The sequence below is a fragment of the Corylus avellana genome, chromosome 8, assembly GCF_965113065.1.
Source record: "Corylus avellana chromosome 8, dhCorAvel1.hap1.2, whole genome shotgun sequence".
NCBI classification, from domain to species: Eukaryota; Viridiplantae; Streptophyta; class Magnoliopsida; order Fagales; family Betulaceae; genus Corylus; species Corylus avellana.
This window is the reverse complement of record NC_142497.1, coordinates 3,867,869-3,887,823: the sequence shown is the minus strand read 5'-3', so window position 1 is coordinate 3,887,823 and position 19,955 is coordinate 3,867,869. Positions and strand designations below refer to the sequence as shown.

Here is a 19,955-nt window from a genome sequence, read left to right as displayed (position 1 = left end):
AACCCATCTACTTACAATGGATAATCAAAGTCTCATTTTACCAAAAAAAAAAAAAAAAAAATCTCATTTACTCCTAAGTTTTAAATATCGATTGATAGCCTGGTTTGGGTACTTTGACAATGGAGCACAAAATATCAACAAATTGGAGCGGCCCGAAATACTGAAGCCCACAGTACCCACCCGAACGACCGTAGCGGTACCGCTAAGGCGCTAACGGCTAGAAATTTCCGAATCAAAAAAGCGTGAGTTGCCAAATAAGAGAAGAATACCCAACCGTTGGATTTCACATCCATCCAACGGTCTGATTTCGATAAAGAATAAGACCGTTGGGCTTGCAGAGTTTCATATATTTCTCATTGAGCGTTCTTTAAAATTCAAAATCCTGAAGAAAATTTGAAAGCAACACAGCGAAGCCGAAAGCAAAAGAAGTCGTCTCAGAGGGAAAGAAATCAATAGAATCTGGGAGAGAGAAACTTGAGAGAGAGAGAGAGATTTGGGGTCAACGAAGTGGCGACCACAGACGCTGACGAAGGAGAGACGCGCAACAGTCGCCTCCAAGGGTTTCTGTCGTCGTTGTTGTCGAGCTTTGGAGGAGTTTTTGGCTATAACACTCAAGAGCAAGAACAAGAAAAAGAAATGGCATCAAGAGCTATTGTTCCTCTGCAACAACCTGGAGGTACTTCCAACTCGTTTTTGAGGCATTTTTTTATCTGTTAGTTTTTGTGATATCTTGGTTTTTTATTTCTTTCGAACTAGCAGATTGATTATGAACTGGATTTTCGTTTTTTTGGGTGTTTTGAGTGTTCGTTGGAATTTATGTTCTGTTTGCTTTTGTGAAATGTTTCTTGGTTTTTGATTATTTCGCACTTTGGATTGAATCTGCAACTGGGTTTTTCTTTTTGAGATTAGTCAATTTTCTTTTTGGGTTTATTTTGTTTTTATCTATTTGGGTTTATATTTTTATTTCGATTCCAATATTGGATTGAATCTGCAACAGGGTGTTTATTTGGCTTATCTTACTTGCAACTATTTAATGGAATTAGTGAAAAAAAAAAAGAAAGTATTCTTTCGTTGTTGATTTCTTGACCTTTTGTTTTAATCACTGGTAGAGAGCCATACAGAGTTAGCGCTTCTTTTGATTCTTTGAGTAAATTTTAATTTCTTAAAGGTCGTTCCATTATCGTGCGAGTGATTTGATGAAAACAAGAAAGAAACTGAGAATGAGAAAGTGAAAGATAAAAGGATCAATCCGATAAATTAATAAGAACGAAGCGTTCTAGTTTTTCTTTAATTCTTGGAGGACTCTTTTTGGTTTTCTACTGTTTCATTGGTGGTTTAGGATTCCTTGTTCATTTCTTTCTTATCAATCATGTTTATTTTGGTTTTACGATATTTCAGGTGAAGGGAAACTGAAAAATATGCAACCAGAAGGAAGGAATAGGCGGGTTCTCCAAGATATTGGTAATCTGGTTGCTAAGAGAGCTGTGGAAGGGAAGCCTCATCATGCAAAGTCTGTCTCTCTGTCTTTGTCTGTGTCTTTGTCTCTGTCTCTGTCTGTCTCTGTCGTCTCTCTCACTCATGTAATATTTCTTGTCTTGCAGGGCACTGGGTAAAGCACAAGCAGCAGCAGTAAACAACGAGGTAGCATCTGAATCGTTCTTAGAACCATTGTTTTCCGGGTTAAGTACACCAAATTACTAATGGATTGAATTTTGTCAATATGCAGAAACCCATCAAAGAAGCTGTAGATGCAGTAGCGGCTGGTAAAGGCCGTGCAGCAACAAAGGTGGTGGTACCCAAGAAGATTGTACTCAAGAAGAAGCCCATACCCGAGGAGGTGATTGTGATTAGCTCTGATGAAGAAGAGGACGAGGGTAAAATTGCTGGTGGAAGAAAATCAAGACAAGGTTCCCTAAGGAAGCATGGCAAGACCTTCACTTCAACCCTCACTGCTAGAAGCAAGGTGACCTTCTGGTTTTTTGTTGTGGATGTTGTTCTGTCTTTTTGTTTGTACTAAACGTTTTAACAACCTCAGGCTGCTTGTGGACTCACAAATAAGCCGAAGAAACCGATCGAAAACATCGATGCAGCCGATGTCGACAACGAATTGGCAGTAGTTGAATACTTGGATGACATGTACAACTTCTACAAGCATACAGAGGTAATGTTTCTTTCTTCACACCTTCTTCTGGCTCTCTTTTTTACTCCTCCTCTGTCCTCTCAAAATTTTGTCTGATGCTAAATTAACTGCTGCAGTGTGCGAGTGTAGTGCATGATTACATGATTAACCAGCCAGACATAAATGCTAAGATGAGAGGAATCCTTGTAGACTGGCTGATAGAAGTTCATCGCAAGTTTGAACTCATGCCTGAAACCCTCTATCTCACAATAAACATTGTGGATCGGTTCCTTTCTGTGAAAGCTGTATCTAGGAGGGAACTTCAGTTAGTTGGAATAAGCTCCATGCTTATTGCAAGCAAGTATGAAGAGATTTGGGCACCAGAGGTAATCTTCTTTGCTTTTTGGTGTATATAACTTTCTTCATCTACTTTCCTTTTTATAAGATTTTATGTTTGCTCATCAATCTTGGGTTTCCTGGAAAATGGCAGGTCAATGATTTCGTTTGCATTTCAGACAATGCCTATGTGAAAGAACAGATTTTGGTCACTGAGAAAGCAATCTTGGAAAAGCTGGGATGGTTATTGACTGTCCCTACTCCTTATGTCTTTCTTGTTCGATATATCAAGGCCTCCATTCCATCGGATCAAGAGGTACATAAATAAATTTTGTTGTGATTTCAAGAATTATTTCATGTCCAAAACTCAGCAAGGGATAATTTGGATAAACTGTTTGATTTTTGTGGTAATAATGTAGATGGAGAATACGATGTTTTTCCTAGCTGAACTTGGTATAATGCATTACACTACAATAATTTCACACAGTCCTTCCATGATTGCTGCCTCTGCTGTATATGCTGCACGATGTACCCTTGACAAGACCCCTTTCTGGACTGAAACTCTAGAGCACCACACAGGCTACTCGGAAGATCAACTAAAGTAAGCTTTCTAGAACTCCTTACTTGTTGATAGTTATGCCTCTCTCCATGCACAAACTAACGTATTTTTGTCTACTTTTTGCTATTTGACAGGGAGTGCGCAGAGCTGTTGGTTAGCTTACATTCTGCAGCGGCAGAAAGCAAGCTGAAAGCAGTGTATCGGAAATTCTCAAGTTCAGATAGGGCGACTGTGGCTCTTCTCACGCCAGCCAAAAGCCTTTCAAGCAAATCATTGAACTCCTTCTCAACTTAGATGTTTTGATGGCATATAAGTTACAACTACTTATGCCATTAGTATAGGGAGGAGATCATTTTGCTGATATGATCAGTATAGCCAATAGCCCCATTGTTATCTTTTTTTCGTCTTCTATTGTACCTACAAAAAACAAGTGTCGAGTTCGGGTTTGTACTAAATAATTGGATTTCATTGTGATAATGTTTTCTAATACTAATATAAGATCTATGTTTGTTGTCATAGCTGGGAAAAAGCAGGTAAATCCACCTTCACTAGAAACCGAGACACTGAAAAATCCTCTGCCAATCGCCCTGGGGAGAACAACCTTCTCATACTCGAACAAACAGATGGCTCTGAAATACACCTAAACAGTAAACATCCCATTTTGGATCCAAATCCATGGGGCTTCCCTCTTCAACTAACAGCCAAAAATAATGCCATTTTCATTGGTCAACATACTTTATGGTTTCAACCATGAAGTATGAGACTTTTTTTCCTGTGGAACTCTGACCACCTACGACTATGGGCCCCAGCTCAGAGCTGAACCACCTTCTCTGTTCCAAAGGCAAATAGAGTGGGGCTATTGACTAAGCATCAAACTCTTGGGACAATAGCCCATATCGACAGCTGATGATAGTCGGTTTCAATATTGATGAACCAAGGAGTTAGGAACCCCCTTGCCCCTTGGGGTCGATAGACCCTTGATTTGTGATTAACTAACCCAAAGTTTTTTCTTCTGGTCTCTTCCGTTTACTCAATGACCAAACACGGGCAACATAATAAAATCTAGCTAAAAGTTTGTGACATTGTGTTTGTCAGACTTCTCATACAGATCATCCAGTCCTCACAACTTCGGATCAATTCACAACATTGCAGAAAACCAGAGTGGTTGGAGAGAGAGAGAGAGAGAAATGGGAGGAAGCAATGATCGATTCATTTGGCGTGAAGGCAAAGGACACAGCCAACAAAGAAACAGAGAGGGTTACGTTGAGGTTGAGCAAGATGATAAGGGTCTGTGGTTAATGTTATTAAAACTTTAATATATTTATAGTGGGTCAATCGAGTATGTCACCTTATCTCCGTCATACACTTGAACGAACCCCTTTGATTTGGATTTGGATTGGAATCATCGGTTCAATGACACAGGTAGAACATTCCATGAATGACAGCACTTAACCACCAAAAACGCAACTCTAAACTTCACATATAGAATATTGCTAAACATCATAGTAGAAACTGATAGAGAAGCTAAGTTTGAAATCAAACATACACACAACTTGCCAACTCCCAACTACCAATACCAGACTACTAGGAAAAATAGGCACTTTCCCAACTCTACCATATGAAAGTAATACTTCATCCACAGGAAGAAAAAGAAAAAGAAAAAGAAAAAAAGTTTTGGAAAAACTATCTCATGATTACCCCGCAAGTAGTAGATTTTTGGCCACCAAATATATCACAATGCAATGGGAAAAAGCTTTTAAATCTCCCACGCCTCCTTACATCTCCTCCTGCACGCCTTCCTCCTCATCCTCATACTCGAGCTCCTCATCAGCAGTGGCATCTTGGTACTGCTGGTATTCAGATACAAGGTCGTTCATGTTGCTTTCAGCCTCAGTGAACTCCATTTCGTCCATGCCTTCTCCAGTGTACCAGTGCAAGAAAGCCTTTCTCCTAAACATAGCGGTGAACTGCTCGCTCACCCGCCTAAACATCTCCTGGATAGAGGTTGAGTTTCCAATAAAGGTCGATGCCATCGAGAGGCCTCTAGGAGGAATATCACAGACACTGGATTTCACGTTGTTTGGAATCCACTCAACAAAGTATGACGAATTCTTATTTTGTACATTAATCATCTGTTCATCCACCTCCTTAGTACTCATCTTGCCCCTGAACATTGCCGAAGCTGTGAGGTAGCGACCGTGGCGTGGGTCTGCGGCACACATCATATTCTTTGCATCCCACATTTGCTGGGTGAGTTCTGGGACAGTTAGAGCACGATACTGTTGAGACCCACGTGATGTAAGAGGAGCGAACCCAACCATGAAGAAGTGCAGACGGGGGAATGGAATGAGGTTCACTGCAAGTTTCCGGAGGTCAGAGTTAAGCTGGCCAGGGAACCTTAGGCAGCATGTAACACCGCTCATGGTTGCAGAGATCAGATGGTTCAGATCACCAACTGCCAGAGGAACATAAATCAAAGTTAATCAGCATGCATCTTGGTAGAGATAAAGGAGAGCACTTGAAAAAAAAAAAAAAAAAAAAAAAAAATCTAAACCCTTTCACACCATATAACTGTCTGAAACCTTTCAATTTAAACATATCATACCAATAATACAAAAAAAGTTTGAAGCATTATAATATTTTACGGGCCTGTTTAAATGCCCAAAGGATAATAACTGTCCATTTAAGTAAATCATAAAACAGATTCATCCAACCAAAATGTCAAAAATAATTTCATAAGATAATTTTCACCTAAAAGGCCAATGATATAGTGGATCTAGCATCAGCAAAAGATATGGCATATAACAAATTAAAATTACTGAGATTTATAACAATCAAGAATCATAAACAAGTTGTTACCTTGATGATATAAAATTCATCACAGTACATACAAGAAAAAAAGTTCCACACAAGCAGTAAACAAAGCAAAACCAGGAAGGCTCGGTACAATTATTATGCAGTACCATACACCCAAAAACAAAGCCAGACATTGGACAACGACATCTAACCAACATAACTAAGCATCCATTTTCACCATACCTAAACCCGTATGTATCATGCAACATCCACTGTGGACCCCACATTCGAAATCACTCAAAGAGTCTTTCTCAGCACATGCCATCATACCAAGTTCAAGCATCAAATAAACCTAATAAATGCTACCAAACATGGTTCATTATGATAATTGGAGAGGCAACAAATTGACCCCGCAACATACACATAGTAACAATCAATCCATCAGGTGTAATCAATGAATGATAAGACTTTTCATCAGGACAACAGCTGTCGACCACCAACCATAAGAATTGATAATACTCAGAACACAACAAAGCCAAATAATAGTGTGAGCTCCCAGGCACATGGGCTTCAAGTGAAAACAAATGACACTAAAAACAAGTAGCAGTCCTTTGCCATTAAATCAGGTAAAGAACTTACACAATAATTATATATAAAATAAGGACATGATTGACATCTCTGAGTTTTTACCAAGTATTTTAACTTTCCCCCTTTTGATAAAATGTACTTGTATATAATTTGTAGCATGCAATTAGCAAACAAAAACTTGATAATGAAAAAAAAAAAAAAGACAAAAAAAAAAAGGAGTAGCGCACATTCAAAAGATAATTTAGCATGTTCATATATGACAAAGTCAAGAAAACAAACATGGCATTAAAAAAAATAAAAATAATAATAATAATAATTAAAAAAAAAAAGGGCATCAGTAATTTCTACAAAATAATGCCCATCCATAAGCCTTGACACTCAACTGAATTAAAATTCTAGCTTCTACTTTGATGCAGTTGAATATAAAGAACTTACAGCTTGGAGTGGTTAATTTGAGAGTCCTGAAACAAATATCGTACAACGCCTCATTGTCCAACACCATGCACTCATCTGCGTTCTCAACAAGCTGGTGAACAGAAAGAGTGGCATTGTACGGCTCAACAACAGTATCTGAGACCTTTGGCGATGGGAACACAGAGAAGGTAAGCATCATCCGATCAGGGTACTCTTCCCTGATCTTCGAAATAAGCAGAGTCCCCATCCCAGAACCAGTTCCTCCACCGAGCGAGTGGCATACTTGAAAACCTACAGTACAATTCAGGTCGAAACTAATTTCCATCAGACACGAAAGCAAGGAAAAAAAAAAAACAATACTAGGCCACTTTTGATGTCCAGAATTATACTCAAGAACTGAATCAGGTTTAGATTATAGACGATATGCAACAAAAAATGTGGTTTCCCAAGTTGATAGCACGATAACTAGCCTGATAGCGTGCTTTTTCTGATTCTTTAGTTAAGTTCCAAAATCATATTGACCACAGTTCTCAGCATCACCTCCTGACTTCAGATTCAGATAAACTAAAACCCTATAAATTCCTAAAACCATTTGCAGCAAATAATTAAAAGTAACTGAACACAAAGAAAAATCGATCAGAAACGAGAAATAATACCCTGAAGACAATCGCAATTCTCAGCCTCCTTTCTCACAACATCAAGAACCGAATCAATGAGCTCCGCTCCCTCGGTATAATGACCCTTGGCCCAGTTGTTTCCGGCACCAGACTGCCCAAAAACGAAGTTATCTGGCCTGAAGATCTGGCCATAGGGACCGGTCCTCACGCTGTCCATGGTACCGGGCTCCAGGTCCATGAGCACAGCACGAGGGACGAACCGCCCACAGGAGGCCTCGTTGTAGTACACATTAACGCGCTCTAGCTGCAGATCGGAGTTCCCAGTGTATCGACCAGTAGGGTCGATGCCGTGCTCGTCGCAGACCACTTCCCAAAACTTGGATCCAATCTGGTTGCCACATTGCCCACCCTGAACGTGAAGGATTTCCCTCATTTTCTCTCTGGAGACCAAGCACAAATACAAGCGCAATAATCAAGCAGCAAGATCAGTGAAATTCACTTAAAATCCTAATGATCAGTTTGGTTCGTAAAAAAATGAGTAAAAAGAATAACAGAAATGTATTATGCTTCACAGATGCTGGAAAATAATAGTCTAAAACCTAATTCTCTCATTTCCTCCATTTTCTCAGTTGCCAAACATATTAAGGAAAAAAACCACGGAAGAGAGTTCAAAATGAGAATTATTTTCTGACAAACCAGAATGAAGATAAAATACATACAAAATTCCCGCATTAAGCAACAAAACCAGAAGACCTAGAACGTTTGGTTGCAGAAAATGAAGGAAAGCAAAGATTCATTTCCTTTCAGTTTTCTGAGCAACCAGACACAGTAAAATGCATGCGATATCTAAGAAGCGGAACTCACCGACGAGTGATCCGGCGACTAGTAGCGAGTATCCGGGGAGGCTCCGGTCGGTGAAGTTCCTGCGATCGAGCACGGGCGTGACTCGATCGGATTATGAGTGAGTGAAACAGAGAGACTCAGAGGGCGTTGGGAAGGAGCAGTAGAAATGTGGGGTTATATAATGAAGCAAGAGGGGCCAGGTTGTGAGATCGGAGGGCCAGCGTTGTTTTCCTCTCCTTTTGTGTTAGGCCGTTGGATGCCGTCTGATGGAGATAAGGTAGGGTGTGGATCGAGTTGTTTACGGTGTGATATGGGGGTTTTGTATTTTTGAAATGTTGGTGTTTTGACGGAAATGACCTTGTGTTTATTGACTTGACTGTCCCTTCGCATTTGGGACCCAATCATTATCTTTTTTTTTTTTTTTTTTTTTTTTCTTTTTTTAATTCCTTAAATAGAAAGCAACAGAGTATTTATTTTGTTTAGTTGCCCTTCTCTCATCGAAATTCCTTCTATTATTTTTCTCATTGATAAGCTAGTATATGTAGCTCGCCAACGTTTTACATATATTTTTTCGATTTTCTTTTTTTTTTTATAACTTTTTTTTTTAATTTTTAATTTAAAATTAAAGATAAATTTGAAATTTTATATAACAGTCAGGAATATAAACGCTATTGTATCATTCTTAACATTTAAAATCTGATGGAAATGGTCAATTGATTGAAATTAAAAGTTTACGGTGTAAATTGGGAGTTTTTAAATTTTAAGAGGTTTTCTCAAAACATGCAGTAATTCAAGGGTCTAAAGTGAAGTTTTTCCTATAAATTCTCTTTATGTTTCTTTTTTCTGTTTTTTGAGAGAAAATCATGTATCAGTCTTTTGAGTTCTTTCGAAGACTGATCTAACTTCAAAATCATCATTAAACTTGTAATAAATTACAATTAAATTTTAATCTAATTATAATTTTAGTCAATCCATTTTTGCCTTTTAGTATGGACGGCTGTAAATAAATTGAAATTAATTTAAAGTTGATTTGATTTGTTTAGGAAGGGTTGGTTCAAAATCAAATGAAATGAACAGACGGTCCATTTTGACTTGTACCGCCTTTTGGTTGTCTCGAAATAACTATTTTAATTTAATAACATTAAACATGGAATGGTGATTGAAACATGGTAGATGGTATGTCTCAATCAAGTAAACAGATTTGCAAATATTCAATTGATACGCCTAATGGATGGAACGAAATCCTACATGATCTTTAATGGCGCCGAATCATTACCAAGTTTTGAAAATTCAAGAATTTGAGTACTGATTATGTGGTAGAATTCAATTGTTTGTATGATCCAATAAAGACATAATAAAATTGAGGGATGGCGTGTTTGTTTGTGTTTGTTTTTGGGCCTCAAGACAAATATATTAATATATCAATTAATAAGTAACATTTCCCTGTAGCATTTTTTACCTTATTCAATTAGAAAAAAACAAAAAAAATAACGCATAATACTTAAAAAATAAAAAAAACTCTTCAAAATACACTAACAAACATGCCCAATTTTCAAAATTGAAAATTTAGGGAGTTGGAGGGGCTATAGTTGCTCTCGGTCCCAATAATTGCCCCACTAATCACTAATTGCTAATCGTTAACCGTTAACCACCTAGAACAGTTGCGGTTAGTGGTTTTAGGAGTAGGAAAAAGTGGTTAATAATCGCTAACCTCTTATATATAATAATATAAATATTTATTATATATTTCATATTAATAATAATTATAATATAACATCCAAAACGGAGTCGTTTTGGCTGTGTATGAATATATGTATGTGAAATATAATATGGTATACGATGTTTTGGGCCAAGTCTTATTCAAAGATATTGCCTGGCCCAAAAAATAATGTGTTCTTTTTATCTTTTTAGGAATACTTTGGCAAAAAATGTCTAAAATGAGCCTAAAAAATAGGCCTAATGATGGCCCAAAATACTTAAAAAGTTCAAAAGGCCATATAAAAAAAAGGGTTATAAAACCGCCGGTTATTGATTTGAATAATTGCTAACCACCGGTTATAAAATAACCGCTAACCGCCTAAGCAGTTGCCGTTATTAAAAATCAATATCCAACCAAGGCGGTTGAGGTTAGCGGTTATAGCCAATAACCACTAACCGTAATCGCTTGTGCAGCCCTACAAGACGAACTAAAAATTTAACTTTAAAGGAATTGGGCTATATTAAAAATTGTCTGTAAGGGCGTCATAATAAGGTTTAAAAAACGCTTAAATATGCCCAAAAGAAAATTTGACTCTTTGGGAGAGATGGGAGGCCTTGGAGGAGCCATGGTCGCTTCCGATCCTAATAAGAATGTTGAAAATTGAATTTTTTGATGAATAGTGGGGGGCTTTTACCAAACAGAGCCGTTGGCTCCGACTAAATAAAATTGCATGAAAATTTATAGACTAAATTTAATTTTTCCCCACTCATTATCTCTGGATATTGTATTACATTAAATTGTCTTTAGATATTTGTTATTTCAACATCGAACAATGGTTGAAACCCTTATATATATATGGGGTTGGGGTCAAGTAATTTATTATCCATTCTTGGGTATTATTGGCAAATTCCCATTAAGAAAAACATTTTCAATTTCACTTAGAGTGCAGGGCAATATAGTCAATTCATTAAACTATTAGGAAGATATGAGGGTGTTCTTGTCCTCTCTGGCATCAGCCGGCATTATTATTAATTAAAGAAAAATCAGGAAAAATATATGTATATTTGTTGGTTGTGTCCAAAACAATTTGCAAAAGGACAGAAAAAGGTGGGAAGGGCTTTGCTGGAAGAGTCACATGAGATATGGATTGGACCATCAGACCATGTGACCTGCCAACCAACCTTATAAGTCTAATCTAATCTCACACCACACTCCACTATACCTAAAGCTCAATTAAGACATTTTCTACTTTATTATATTTATATCCCTCACTTGATTTTTCTTTAGCTTAGAGTTTGGGTTACTTATGTCCCAACCGCGCCAATAGATGAGGCTCATTATTTTTAGAGAAATGTTTTTTTACATTCTGACGTTATTTTGCGTACATTTTTGTTGAGTTATTATGCTTCAAAAACACATTTCTCTTTAAAAAAAAAATAGGGGGCTCATATTTAATTAAGTCGATCGAATCCCAAAATATATATTATTCTAACTTATGGGTAAACTCTAAGCACTTGAATTGTCCCACGCTTATAGACTAGGTCAATCATAAGATTTGAGTCCCCAAGAGGTAACTCAATCGATTGGAGACCACACATTATGAAGCGAAAATCCCTAATTCGAATCTCTTGTCACCCAATTTTTCCCTTCAAAATGTATTAAATAAAGAAAATTAAGAGATTTTGAAATGGAGAAGATCTATTTCCATGTTTTATAAGAGCCCCGCTTGCCATTATTACAATCACTTCTTTTCTTTTCCCAACAGCAGTCAAGATCTCATCCTCGTATGTACACAACTTTTGTGGTCCCAAATTCTACTCTATAGATTAATTAAACAACTCTTTCTCCCTAAAAAAAAACGTTGCATTAGTCCTAGCTCACATGTTATGACCCATTGATTATGGAAAAACCCTCTTATTTATATTGTAATAATAGATCTTACCATGCGACTTTCATTGATTTTGTTTATGAATTATGCCTTTAATTATGTGGAGACATAGTTCCTTCATCAGATCCTATGATTTATTTTATTTTTTTTCTAATTGAAAACAGCAGATTAGTGAAACAAATTGTAGCTATTCTACTTTAGCATGATTTATAGTAATACATACCTACTGGGGGCCACACAAAACGGGCATAGTCGGTGGGAACTGTATGAGCTCTCTTAAGTCCAACTAAGTCATGACCTGACCCAGTCCAATCTGCGTATCAATGGAAATCAATATAGTTTGCATTAATCAAGTATGAAAATTTTCATTGCAGAATTCAAACTCATGTTCTAGTGTATACATAACAATTTTAGAGATTTTCTAATTTTAAGAATAAAGTTCTTAAGTTTTACCAAAGTTTAAAATAAGTAACTTTGTCAATTTACCGTTAAAGTTAATAGTTTATCATTTGCCACGTATGTCTCATTTGACACTCTAGCGTTTATGTCGGCACCCAATGCCAATTCCGCATCATCAGGTAAAGCATAAATCCAATATGTCAGAATGTTTTGATGTTGATTTTTTTGAGAAATGATGATGAATATTAACGAGGGAAACCCCAACTCATTTACCAAACAAAGCCAAATGGATCTTAGTAAAGCACATCAAATATGTCATCTAAAATGCACAAAAATCTCACAAAACAGTCAAATACCAAAAATTTCACAAACTAAAAGGAAATAAATTCATATCTCAACACAATCCCAGATTTAGCATACACATATACATAAATATATACATAGATTCTCACATGGTCATGACCGGAGGATGCACCCATGATAATCCTGATGCTACAAAGCCACAAAATTGGAAGGACAAGTAAGATGGTTTTCGTTTTTGGGGTCTTTTGTTTTTGTTTTTGTGTTTTTTAATGGATGACTTGGCATTTGGTGTTGACATAAATGTTGACGTGTCAAATGACACATAGGTGGTAAATAGTAGACTGTTAAAGTGATTAAGAGACTTATTTAAAATTTAGACAAAACCTAGGGACTTTATTCTTAAAATTGAAAACTTAAGGACTAAATCCAAATTAGATGAAAGCTTAGGAACATTTATGGTTTTTTTAGATGAACTAAGCTCTAAATGCAACAAGAACGACGTCCTCAAGGGGTAACTCAATCGGCTGTGGACCATGCTTCATGAAGCGGATGTCACTAGTTCAAATTCTCCCTCTCCCTTCCCTTGTTTGAACATGTCAAAAATAATAATAATAATAATAATAATAATAATAATCAGCAGGAGTGGTAAATTTTAAAATTTCCTTCTAGCTTTCTAAAGATATGACGAGGCTTACTTAACTTTTTGTAGATGTAACACTAGAGCTATAGTAACAGAGATCTTGAATTTACTTAACAAACAAAAGTTTAAATATGGAGAAGCATTATTAGCAATCTCACCAAATTGTATAGACCAAAATAGTTAAAAGTACACTTTTCTCTATTTTAATTACTCACTTTTTTAAAGTACTCCAACAATCTCATCATTTTAACAATTAACTTTCATCATTCCATTTAAATATTCTTTATCAAAGATTTGTTTATTATTTCTCCAACTTTTATATTTTTGAATATTTGTATTTTTCAAGGATTTGCATTTAAGGGCATAGAGGAAACTAATTTTAATAGCATTTTTTATTAAATTGATGAGTGAAAGGCACTCACTATCACTATTTTTTTTTTTTTACTTTCCATGAAGTAGTAAGGCTGCATAGGAGGGTTTTAAGGTCTTTTCACCAAATTGCCTCACTATTTTAACAAAAAAATAATTTTGGTGAGACTGCTAATGATGCTATGATAACTCGAAACTAAAGCATGCAACAATGGTTGAAAAAACCATTTTACTACCTCACATTTCCTAATCCTACTTTGTTACCGTTGAACTTATTGGCTTCAAAAGTTCAATTTATACAATTGACAAGGATGAAATTACTAAGTAAAACGTGCAAATTGTAAGAAAAATTTGGATAAAACGTATATAAAGATATTTTGAAAAGAATAAATAATTCATAAAGGATGTTTAGGAATAAATCAACATTTGAATCTTATAGTCTTAATAATCCTACCATAATTTCTAATTATTCCCAAATGGGAGAATTCCGCTAATAATTTTGTCACGTTAACATAGTAAAATTATGATGAGATAAAAGTATGGTCTTTAACATTACTTACGACTGTCTCTAAGAGGTAGCTCAATCGGTTGGAACCACGCCTAATGAAGTGGAGGTCACTAGTTCGAATTTTTCTCCTCCTATTGTGCGGACATGTCAAAAAAAAAAAAAAAAATCATTACCTACGACTTAAAATGAGTTAATTATCGAAATTGAAAGCATAGAGACTATCATGAGAAAACTTAAAAAAGACTATTTTTTTTTTAAAAAAAATACATTTTAAAGATTTTTAATGAATATTATACCCTTTAGTTCATTCATGCCGGTAGCACGTGCACCGGGATGGTTGTTAAAAAAGAAGAAAAAAAAAATCTGAAAAAGCCCATACAATAGGAAATTCGCCATGAGAAGGCAACCGTGAGAACGAAGACCGACCAGCAATTTCCAACACCGTTTCGGTTTCTCCATCGCAGCTAAGCAGAGATCTCCGTTTGTCTTTCACTGCAATCTCCGTTTTTCATTGCTAAGTTGAATCGATTCGTTATATAAAGGAGTCACAGAAGTCTCATTTGTAGCTCTAGGTAAGGTGAGCCTTAAAGAGACTCAACATCATATAGCTGAGTAATTTTCTTATATTTCATTGTTTTCAATTCTCAACTCTTAAGTTTATGCTTGGTACGCATAATGCCTATTCCATTAAGAAAGAAGGTGAAATGTAATCGCCTTGGAATAGTCATTTCAATGGGAATGACCATTCAAAGTGTTAAGGGTATATGCATCATCCCTTGCCGGTCTTGTATTAGCCAATGTTTCATAGTTGCAATGAAGTCTTCTATAAAGTGATGGATGATGATGAAATTACATGAGATTGAAGTTTGTTAAATTGATTTAATTATAACTATTAAGCACAGGTGAAATGTTATCTTTTCATCATCAGCTATAGGATTCCAGTCATACTGGAATTTCTTTTCAGCTTTCTTTCTGCTTTGATAGGATTCTGGGGTTGGTCTCTCTGTGCTAGAAGTGAGCACTAACCCTTGAATTGGTATTAAATGGGTTGAGTTCTCTCTCTCTGTGCTCTAGAGACTTAAAAAGTTTTGATTGCTTGCTGAGTTAGTAAGGATATTGTCTAAATATAATCTCTTTTAAAAGGCATTCGTCTTTTACCTCATTTATTTGACTACATGGGTACAAGTGTCACAAAAAAAAACCACAAGGCAGGTCTGTGTTATAAGGGCTTAGCCACAGGTGTTGTCACTAGGTTTGTTTATCTTTTACATGTAATAAACAGAACATGTCAACATGGTTTACTATATGTTTGAAAATTTTCAGGAATCAGGAATGCATTGTAAGGTATACCAGACTCGTAGTTGCAATGCTAAAGATAATGTAAAATACATGACATGGACGGGTGAGATGGATCACTGTCTTACAGAGATACTTGTTGAGCAAGTGAAAAAGGGAAACAAGATAGATAGCACTTTCAAGCCTGCAGCATACAGAGCAGCACTTACAGCATTAAATGAAAATTTTGGGCTTGTTTTGACAAAGGAACATATTAGAAATAGGCTAAAAATGTGGAAGAAGCAGTTTGGAATTTTAAAGGAGCTTCTTGCTCATAAAGGATTTAAGTGGGATGAGACACGAAAGACGGTTATTGCAGATAATTCTGCATGGAATGACTACATCAAGGTGTATTCATTCACTCTGATGCAATAATTATGCACTTGAGCGTGGTGATACTAAATTCTTATTAATTGATTTACTTTACCTGCAGGCACACCCTGATGCCAGGCTGTTCCAGTCAAAGTTTATTGAAAATTATGATGAGTTGTGCATTATCTTGGGCAACGATCAATCAGTAACAAGCTGTTCTGATAATGATGCTGAAATTGATGTAGACTTGACAGTCAGCAAGGAGGGTGTGGATGCAGGCATTGTGTCTGAGATTCAGAGTGACGACAGGCATACAAAAAACTTAAGGTGGACAGAAGAAATGGATCGTTGCCTCGGTAAGATTCTTGTGGAGCAAGTGAGAAATGGGTATAAAATAGACAATAATCTACAGCGTGAGGCATATGACAGGGCTGTTTTGGCTTTAAATGAAAAATTTGGGCCTAATTTGTCAAAAGAACACATTAGGAATCGCCTTAGAACTTGGAAGAAACAGTATGGGATCTTAAAGGAACTCCTTTCTAATCCTGGTTTCAAATGGGATGAAATGCGGAAGATGATTGTTGCAAATGATTCAGTGTGGGATGACTATGTCAAGGTATGCAATTTTGATCTAATACTTCTAATTATGATATTTGTAGGACCTTTTAAAAAACACATCCAGATTGATTTGCTCAAATTTACTTATCAAAAAAAGATTGATTTGCTCAAATCTCATTTTGTAGTAGGAGGCAACATTTACTTTCCTGTATATAATGTTTTTGAATTATTGTATATTGCAGCAAACAATTATGAGTATCAAATGACTTATTTCAACTTGTTATTATTTTTCTTAGAAGGAAAAACAAAACAAAGCATTAATAGCAAGATGTGTCGGTGGATCAACTCATCAACCCATTGAAATAGGATCCACACAAGGAAAACCCCTTTCCATTCAGGTGGTTATTAAACAATTGAAGGGATGCTAACAGCATATGAAGAATTATGGAAAAAGGCAAAACGAACGTACTATGTCAAGAAACTCATCCATGTGGAAAAGACAACTTTAAGTGCATACATGTTTAATTCATTTCAGACATGCTTGAAAGAAAACTTATATTTCTTTGCAATATAATCAGTTTCTTTCTAATGCAAAAGAAAACTGGTTTTGCATTTAGTTGCGTTTTGAAGATTGTGAGAAATAAAAGATCTAAAGCCACAAAGAGAAGAAAGAAATTTAAAGTATCTCATCAACTTCTCACTTCAAATTTATCATACAATTTATTCTAACTACTTATGCAGTCATAAAAAATATAACCTTACTCCCTTGCAACTCAATTCCGTGATTCTGCAGTATCAATCTAAAAGGTCTATAAAAATATTCTATATTCTGAACAGCCAAAAAAAAAGAAAAAGCAGAGTAGTCTTATATCTGTGACACCCATCTGTTATAACCCAGTTGACATTTGATTTGAACATAGTTGGGCCCCCACACTCATAGGAAGTCATATAATTTGAATGTCTGTATAATAAAATAACCATCGTGCTACTATGATTAAGTATTTCAAAATGGGAAGGAGACAACTCAATCAGACCTTTTGCGAAAGCCTATAGGCAATTTAACCTACATACGGAAGTAATAGGACATAATAAAGATTCAAGTTTTTGAAATCCAAGTTTGAATCTGATTTTTATTATGCTAAAGTAGCAAGTCTCTTTCTAAGGTTGAAGATCAGATGTGAATTTTGCTAGAATTCATGATGGTCACTCTCTTTTCCCTAAATAAATTTTAAGTATGTACTATGTTGTATTCAAATTAGGCCCTTCCCCTCCTGTTTTAGTGCATAACTCCATATCATCTTGCTAAGTCTTGTAATTGCTCTACAGATTCATCCTGATGCCAGGAGTTTCCGCAATAAATTTCTTCAGAACTACGATCAGTTGTGCATTATCTTTGGCAATCATAATGAGGCTGCAGAGGCTATTAATGCTTCTCCTATTCAATGTGGTGGGAAGGCAAAAGATCAAGGGAAGAGCATGAGGTGGACAAATGAAATGGATCGCTGCCTTGGCAAAGTTCTTGTGGAGCAAATAATACTTGGAAACAAAAATAAATTAGATAACAAATTCAAACTTGCTGCATACGAAGCCGCAGTTTTGGCTATAAACAAAAGATTTCATCTTGATTTGACGACGGACCACGTCAGGAACCGTCTCAAAACATGGAAGAAACAGTATGATATTCTACAAGAAGTCTTGGATCAGAGGGACTTTGAATGGGACGAAAGACGGAAGATGGTAATTGCAGATGACTATGCATGGAATGAATATATCAAGGTACTAACACACTTGACAGATTTGTTGTATTAGTATTTCCTAAAGAAAGTTCCATGTTGACGTTTTCACATGATGCTCACAGGGGGAAGTATTTTATTTTTGCCCCCCTTTTTTGACAGATAAACCCTGATGCTAGGATTCTTCAAGGACGAGTCATCAACAACTACGAGGAGTTATGTGTTATCATTGGTTGCATTGATCCACCCGAAAGCTCCCTAAATATAGGTGATGATAATTTGGATTTGATTGCTCAGAATGAAGCTGTAATTGCTGAGGAAACATACTACAATCAAAGTGATAATGCAAACGACAGAGGGAAGTACATATCTTGGACAGATGAGATGGATCGATGCTTATCACAGTTGCTGGTCGAGCAAGTGATGCTGGGAAATAAGCTTGAGAAAAATTTTAAGCCTGTAGCTTACACAGCTGCTCTTACAGTTTTAAATGACAAGTTTGGGTTGGACTTGACAAAGGAAAACATAACAAACCGGTTGAAAACATGGAAGAAACAGTACGGACTTGTGACGGAACTCCTCTCTCATAGTGGGTTTGAGTGGGATGAGAGATATAAGATGGTTATCGCGAATGACTCTGATTGGAATGAATATATCAAGGTACTTTATGTGATCCTTCAAATTGACTCAATATTTCTGATGCATTTTTTTCTTCGATCATTTATGTTATGTTCCACCACTGTAGCTTGTTTGTGCAACTTCTGAAGATCATGACAAGTTCATATTCCAGTCTCTAGGACACCACTGATAAAATGATTTGGATGTAAAGGCTCTTCTCTGGAAATGCATCATATCAACTATATTGCAGGATGAGCCTATTTTGGTGTTCTTATATATCCAAACTTTTTCTTTTTCTTTTTAGCTATCCCGTTTTGAAAATAAGAAAGTAAAGGGAAAAGTGGAACCTTCTTTTCCCCAGTTGTGTCCTAACACTTTATAGATTTTGTATTCTCTTTTGCATTGCTTAATTAACATGTATTCATGTCAGAGACATCCAGATGCAAGGCAATTGCGAGCCAGGTCTATTGAGAATTGGAACGAGTTACGGATGATCATTGGCAATGAGCAGCCAGGTGGATATTGGTCTGAAGTTGGTGCCAAACTTGACAGCAATCCTACTCTCAACGAGGAAGAGGATGTTGAAACCCCCGTAGAGATGTTTGCTAATGAAGAAATGTGGCATGATAATGCTAGTGATGGCATGCAAGGATCATCACAGCAGACGAGGGCTAGGCCTTCTTCATCGTCACATTCCAAACAACCATTGAAGAGGAGACGTTCAAGTGATATCTTGTTAGAAATGGTGAGTGCCATGGCTGCAGATATTGGTAGGATAGCGGATGCATTGACGGAAAATAAGAAGAGTGTGTGCTTGGATGAACTCTTTGAAATGGTGCAGACCATTCCTGACTTTGATGATGATCTTATCATTGAGGCATGTGAATATCTTTCTTTTGACGAGAGGAGGGCGATGATGTTCATGAAATTAAATGAGAGATTGAGAAGAAAGTGGGTGTTAAAACGTTTGCGTGGGTAGGGTCATTGGAGTACCCTGCCATTTGTGCTAGTAACAAGTATATGTTCTCCTTTTCTAAATGGATTGAATATGAATAAAAAATTCATTTTTCTTCTCTATTGGTTTACCAATTGTGTTTGATATGAATTGAACTAATGAGTTTTCTTGATTAGCTCCCATGCGATAAATGTCAGTGGGCCATAAGTTTTTTAAATTTAGCCCATATTCTCGTACAAATTTAATAGATTAACTATTAGATTTGTGAAGTTTACCATTGACTTATATAAAGTCTAAATAAATTCACAAATTTAATAGTTGATTTGTAAGATGAGATAAATCAAATATAAAAAAAATATTAACTCG

General features: G+C 36.2%; 3 protein-coding genes across 6 annotated transcripts; 2 read left to right on the top strand and 1 right to left on the bottom strand.

The window, feature by feature from the left end:
* The first annotated feature begins 368 nt into the window (after nucleotides 1-368).
* Nucleotides 369-3,530, top strand: LOC132163656 (G2/mitotic-specific cyclin S13-7). The gene is made up of 9 exons (XM_059574025.2): nucleotides 369-676; nucleotides 1,399-1,510; nucleotides 1,602-1,641; nucleotides 1,727-1,963; nucleotides 2,036-2,161; nucleotides 2,257-2,505; nucleotides 2,610-2,771; nucleotides 2,875-3,056; nucleotides 3,149-3,530. Exons 1-9 carry the CDS (start codon nucleotides 637-639, stop codon nucleotides 3,306-3,308), a joined length of 1,308 nt encoding a protein of 435 aa, XP_059430008.2. The 5' UTR covers nucleotides 369-636; the 3' UTR covers nucleotides 3,309-3,530.
* A 932-nt stretch (nucleotides 3,531-4,462) lies between these two features.
* Nucleotides 4,463-8,435, bottom strand: LOC132163329 (tubulin beta-5 chain). The gene is made up of 4 exons (XM_059573580.2): nucleotides 8,294-8,435; nucleotides 7,469-7,869; nucleotides 6,834-7,103; nucleotides 4,463-5,469 (listed from the first exon to the last, which is right to left on the bottom strand). The coding sequence occupies exons 2-4, from the start codon at nucleotides 7,860-7,862 to the stop codon at nucleotides 4,790-4,792; spliced, it is 1,344 nt and encodes a 447-aa protein (XP_059429563.1). The 5' UTR covers nucleotides 7,863-7,869; nucleotides 8,294-8,435; the 3' UTR covers nucleotides 4,463-4,789.
* A 6,034-nt stretch (nucleotides 8,436-14,469) lies between these two features.
* On the top strand, nucleotides 14,470-19,639 carry LOC132164333 (uncharacterized). 4 transcript variants are annotated; one of them, XM_088519236.1, is made up of 7 exons: nucleotides 14,470-14,650; nucleotides 15,402-15,761; nucleotides 15,847-16,341; nucleotides 16,580-16,681; nucleotides 17,610-18,059; nucleotides 18,179-18,676; nucleotides 19,065-19,639. In XM_088519236.1, exons 2-7 carry the CDS (start codon nucleotides 15,411-15,413, stop codon nucleotides 19,611-19,613), a joined length of 2,445 nt encoding a protein of 814 aa, XP_088375362.1. In that variant the 5' UTR covers nucleotides 14,470-14,650; nucleotides 15,402-15,410; the 3' UTR covers nucleotides 19,614-19,639. The 4 variants fall into 4 exon arrangements, with proteins under 4 accessions (XP_088375362.1, XP_088375363.1, XP_088375364.1 ...); XM_088519237.1 differs by having other exon boundaries at nucleotides 14,470-14,655; XM_088519238.1 differs by having other exon boundaries at nucleotides 19,075-19,217.
* The last annotated feature ends 316 nt before the right edge of the window (nucleotides 19,640-19,955 follow it).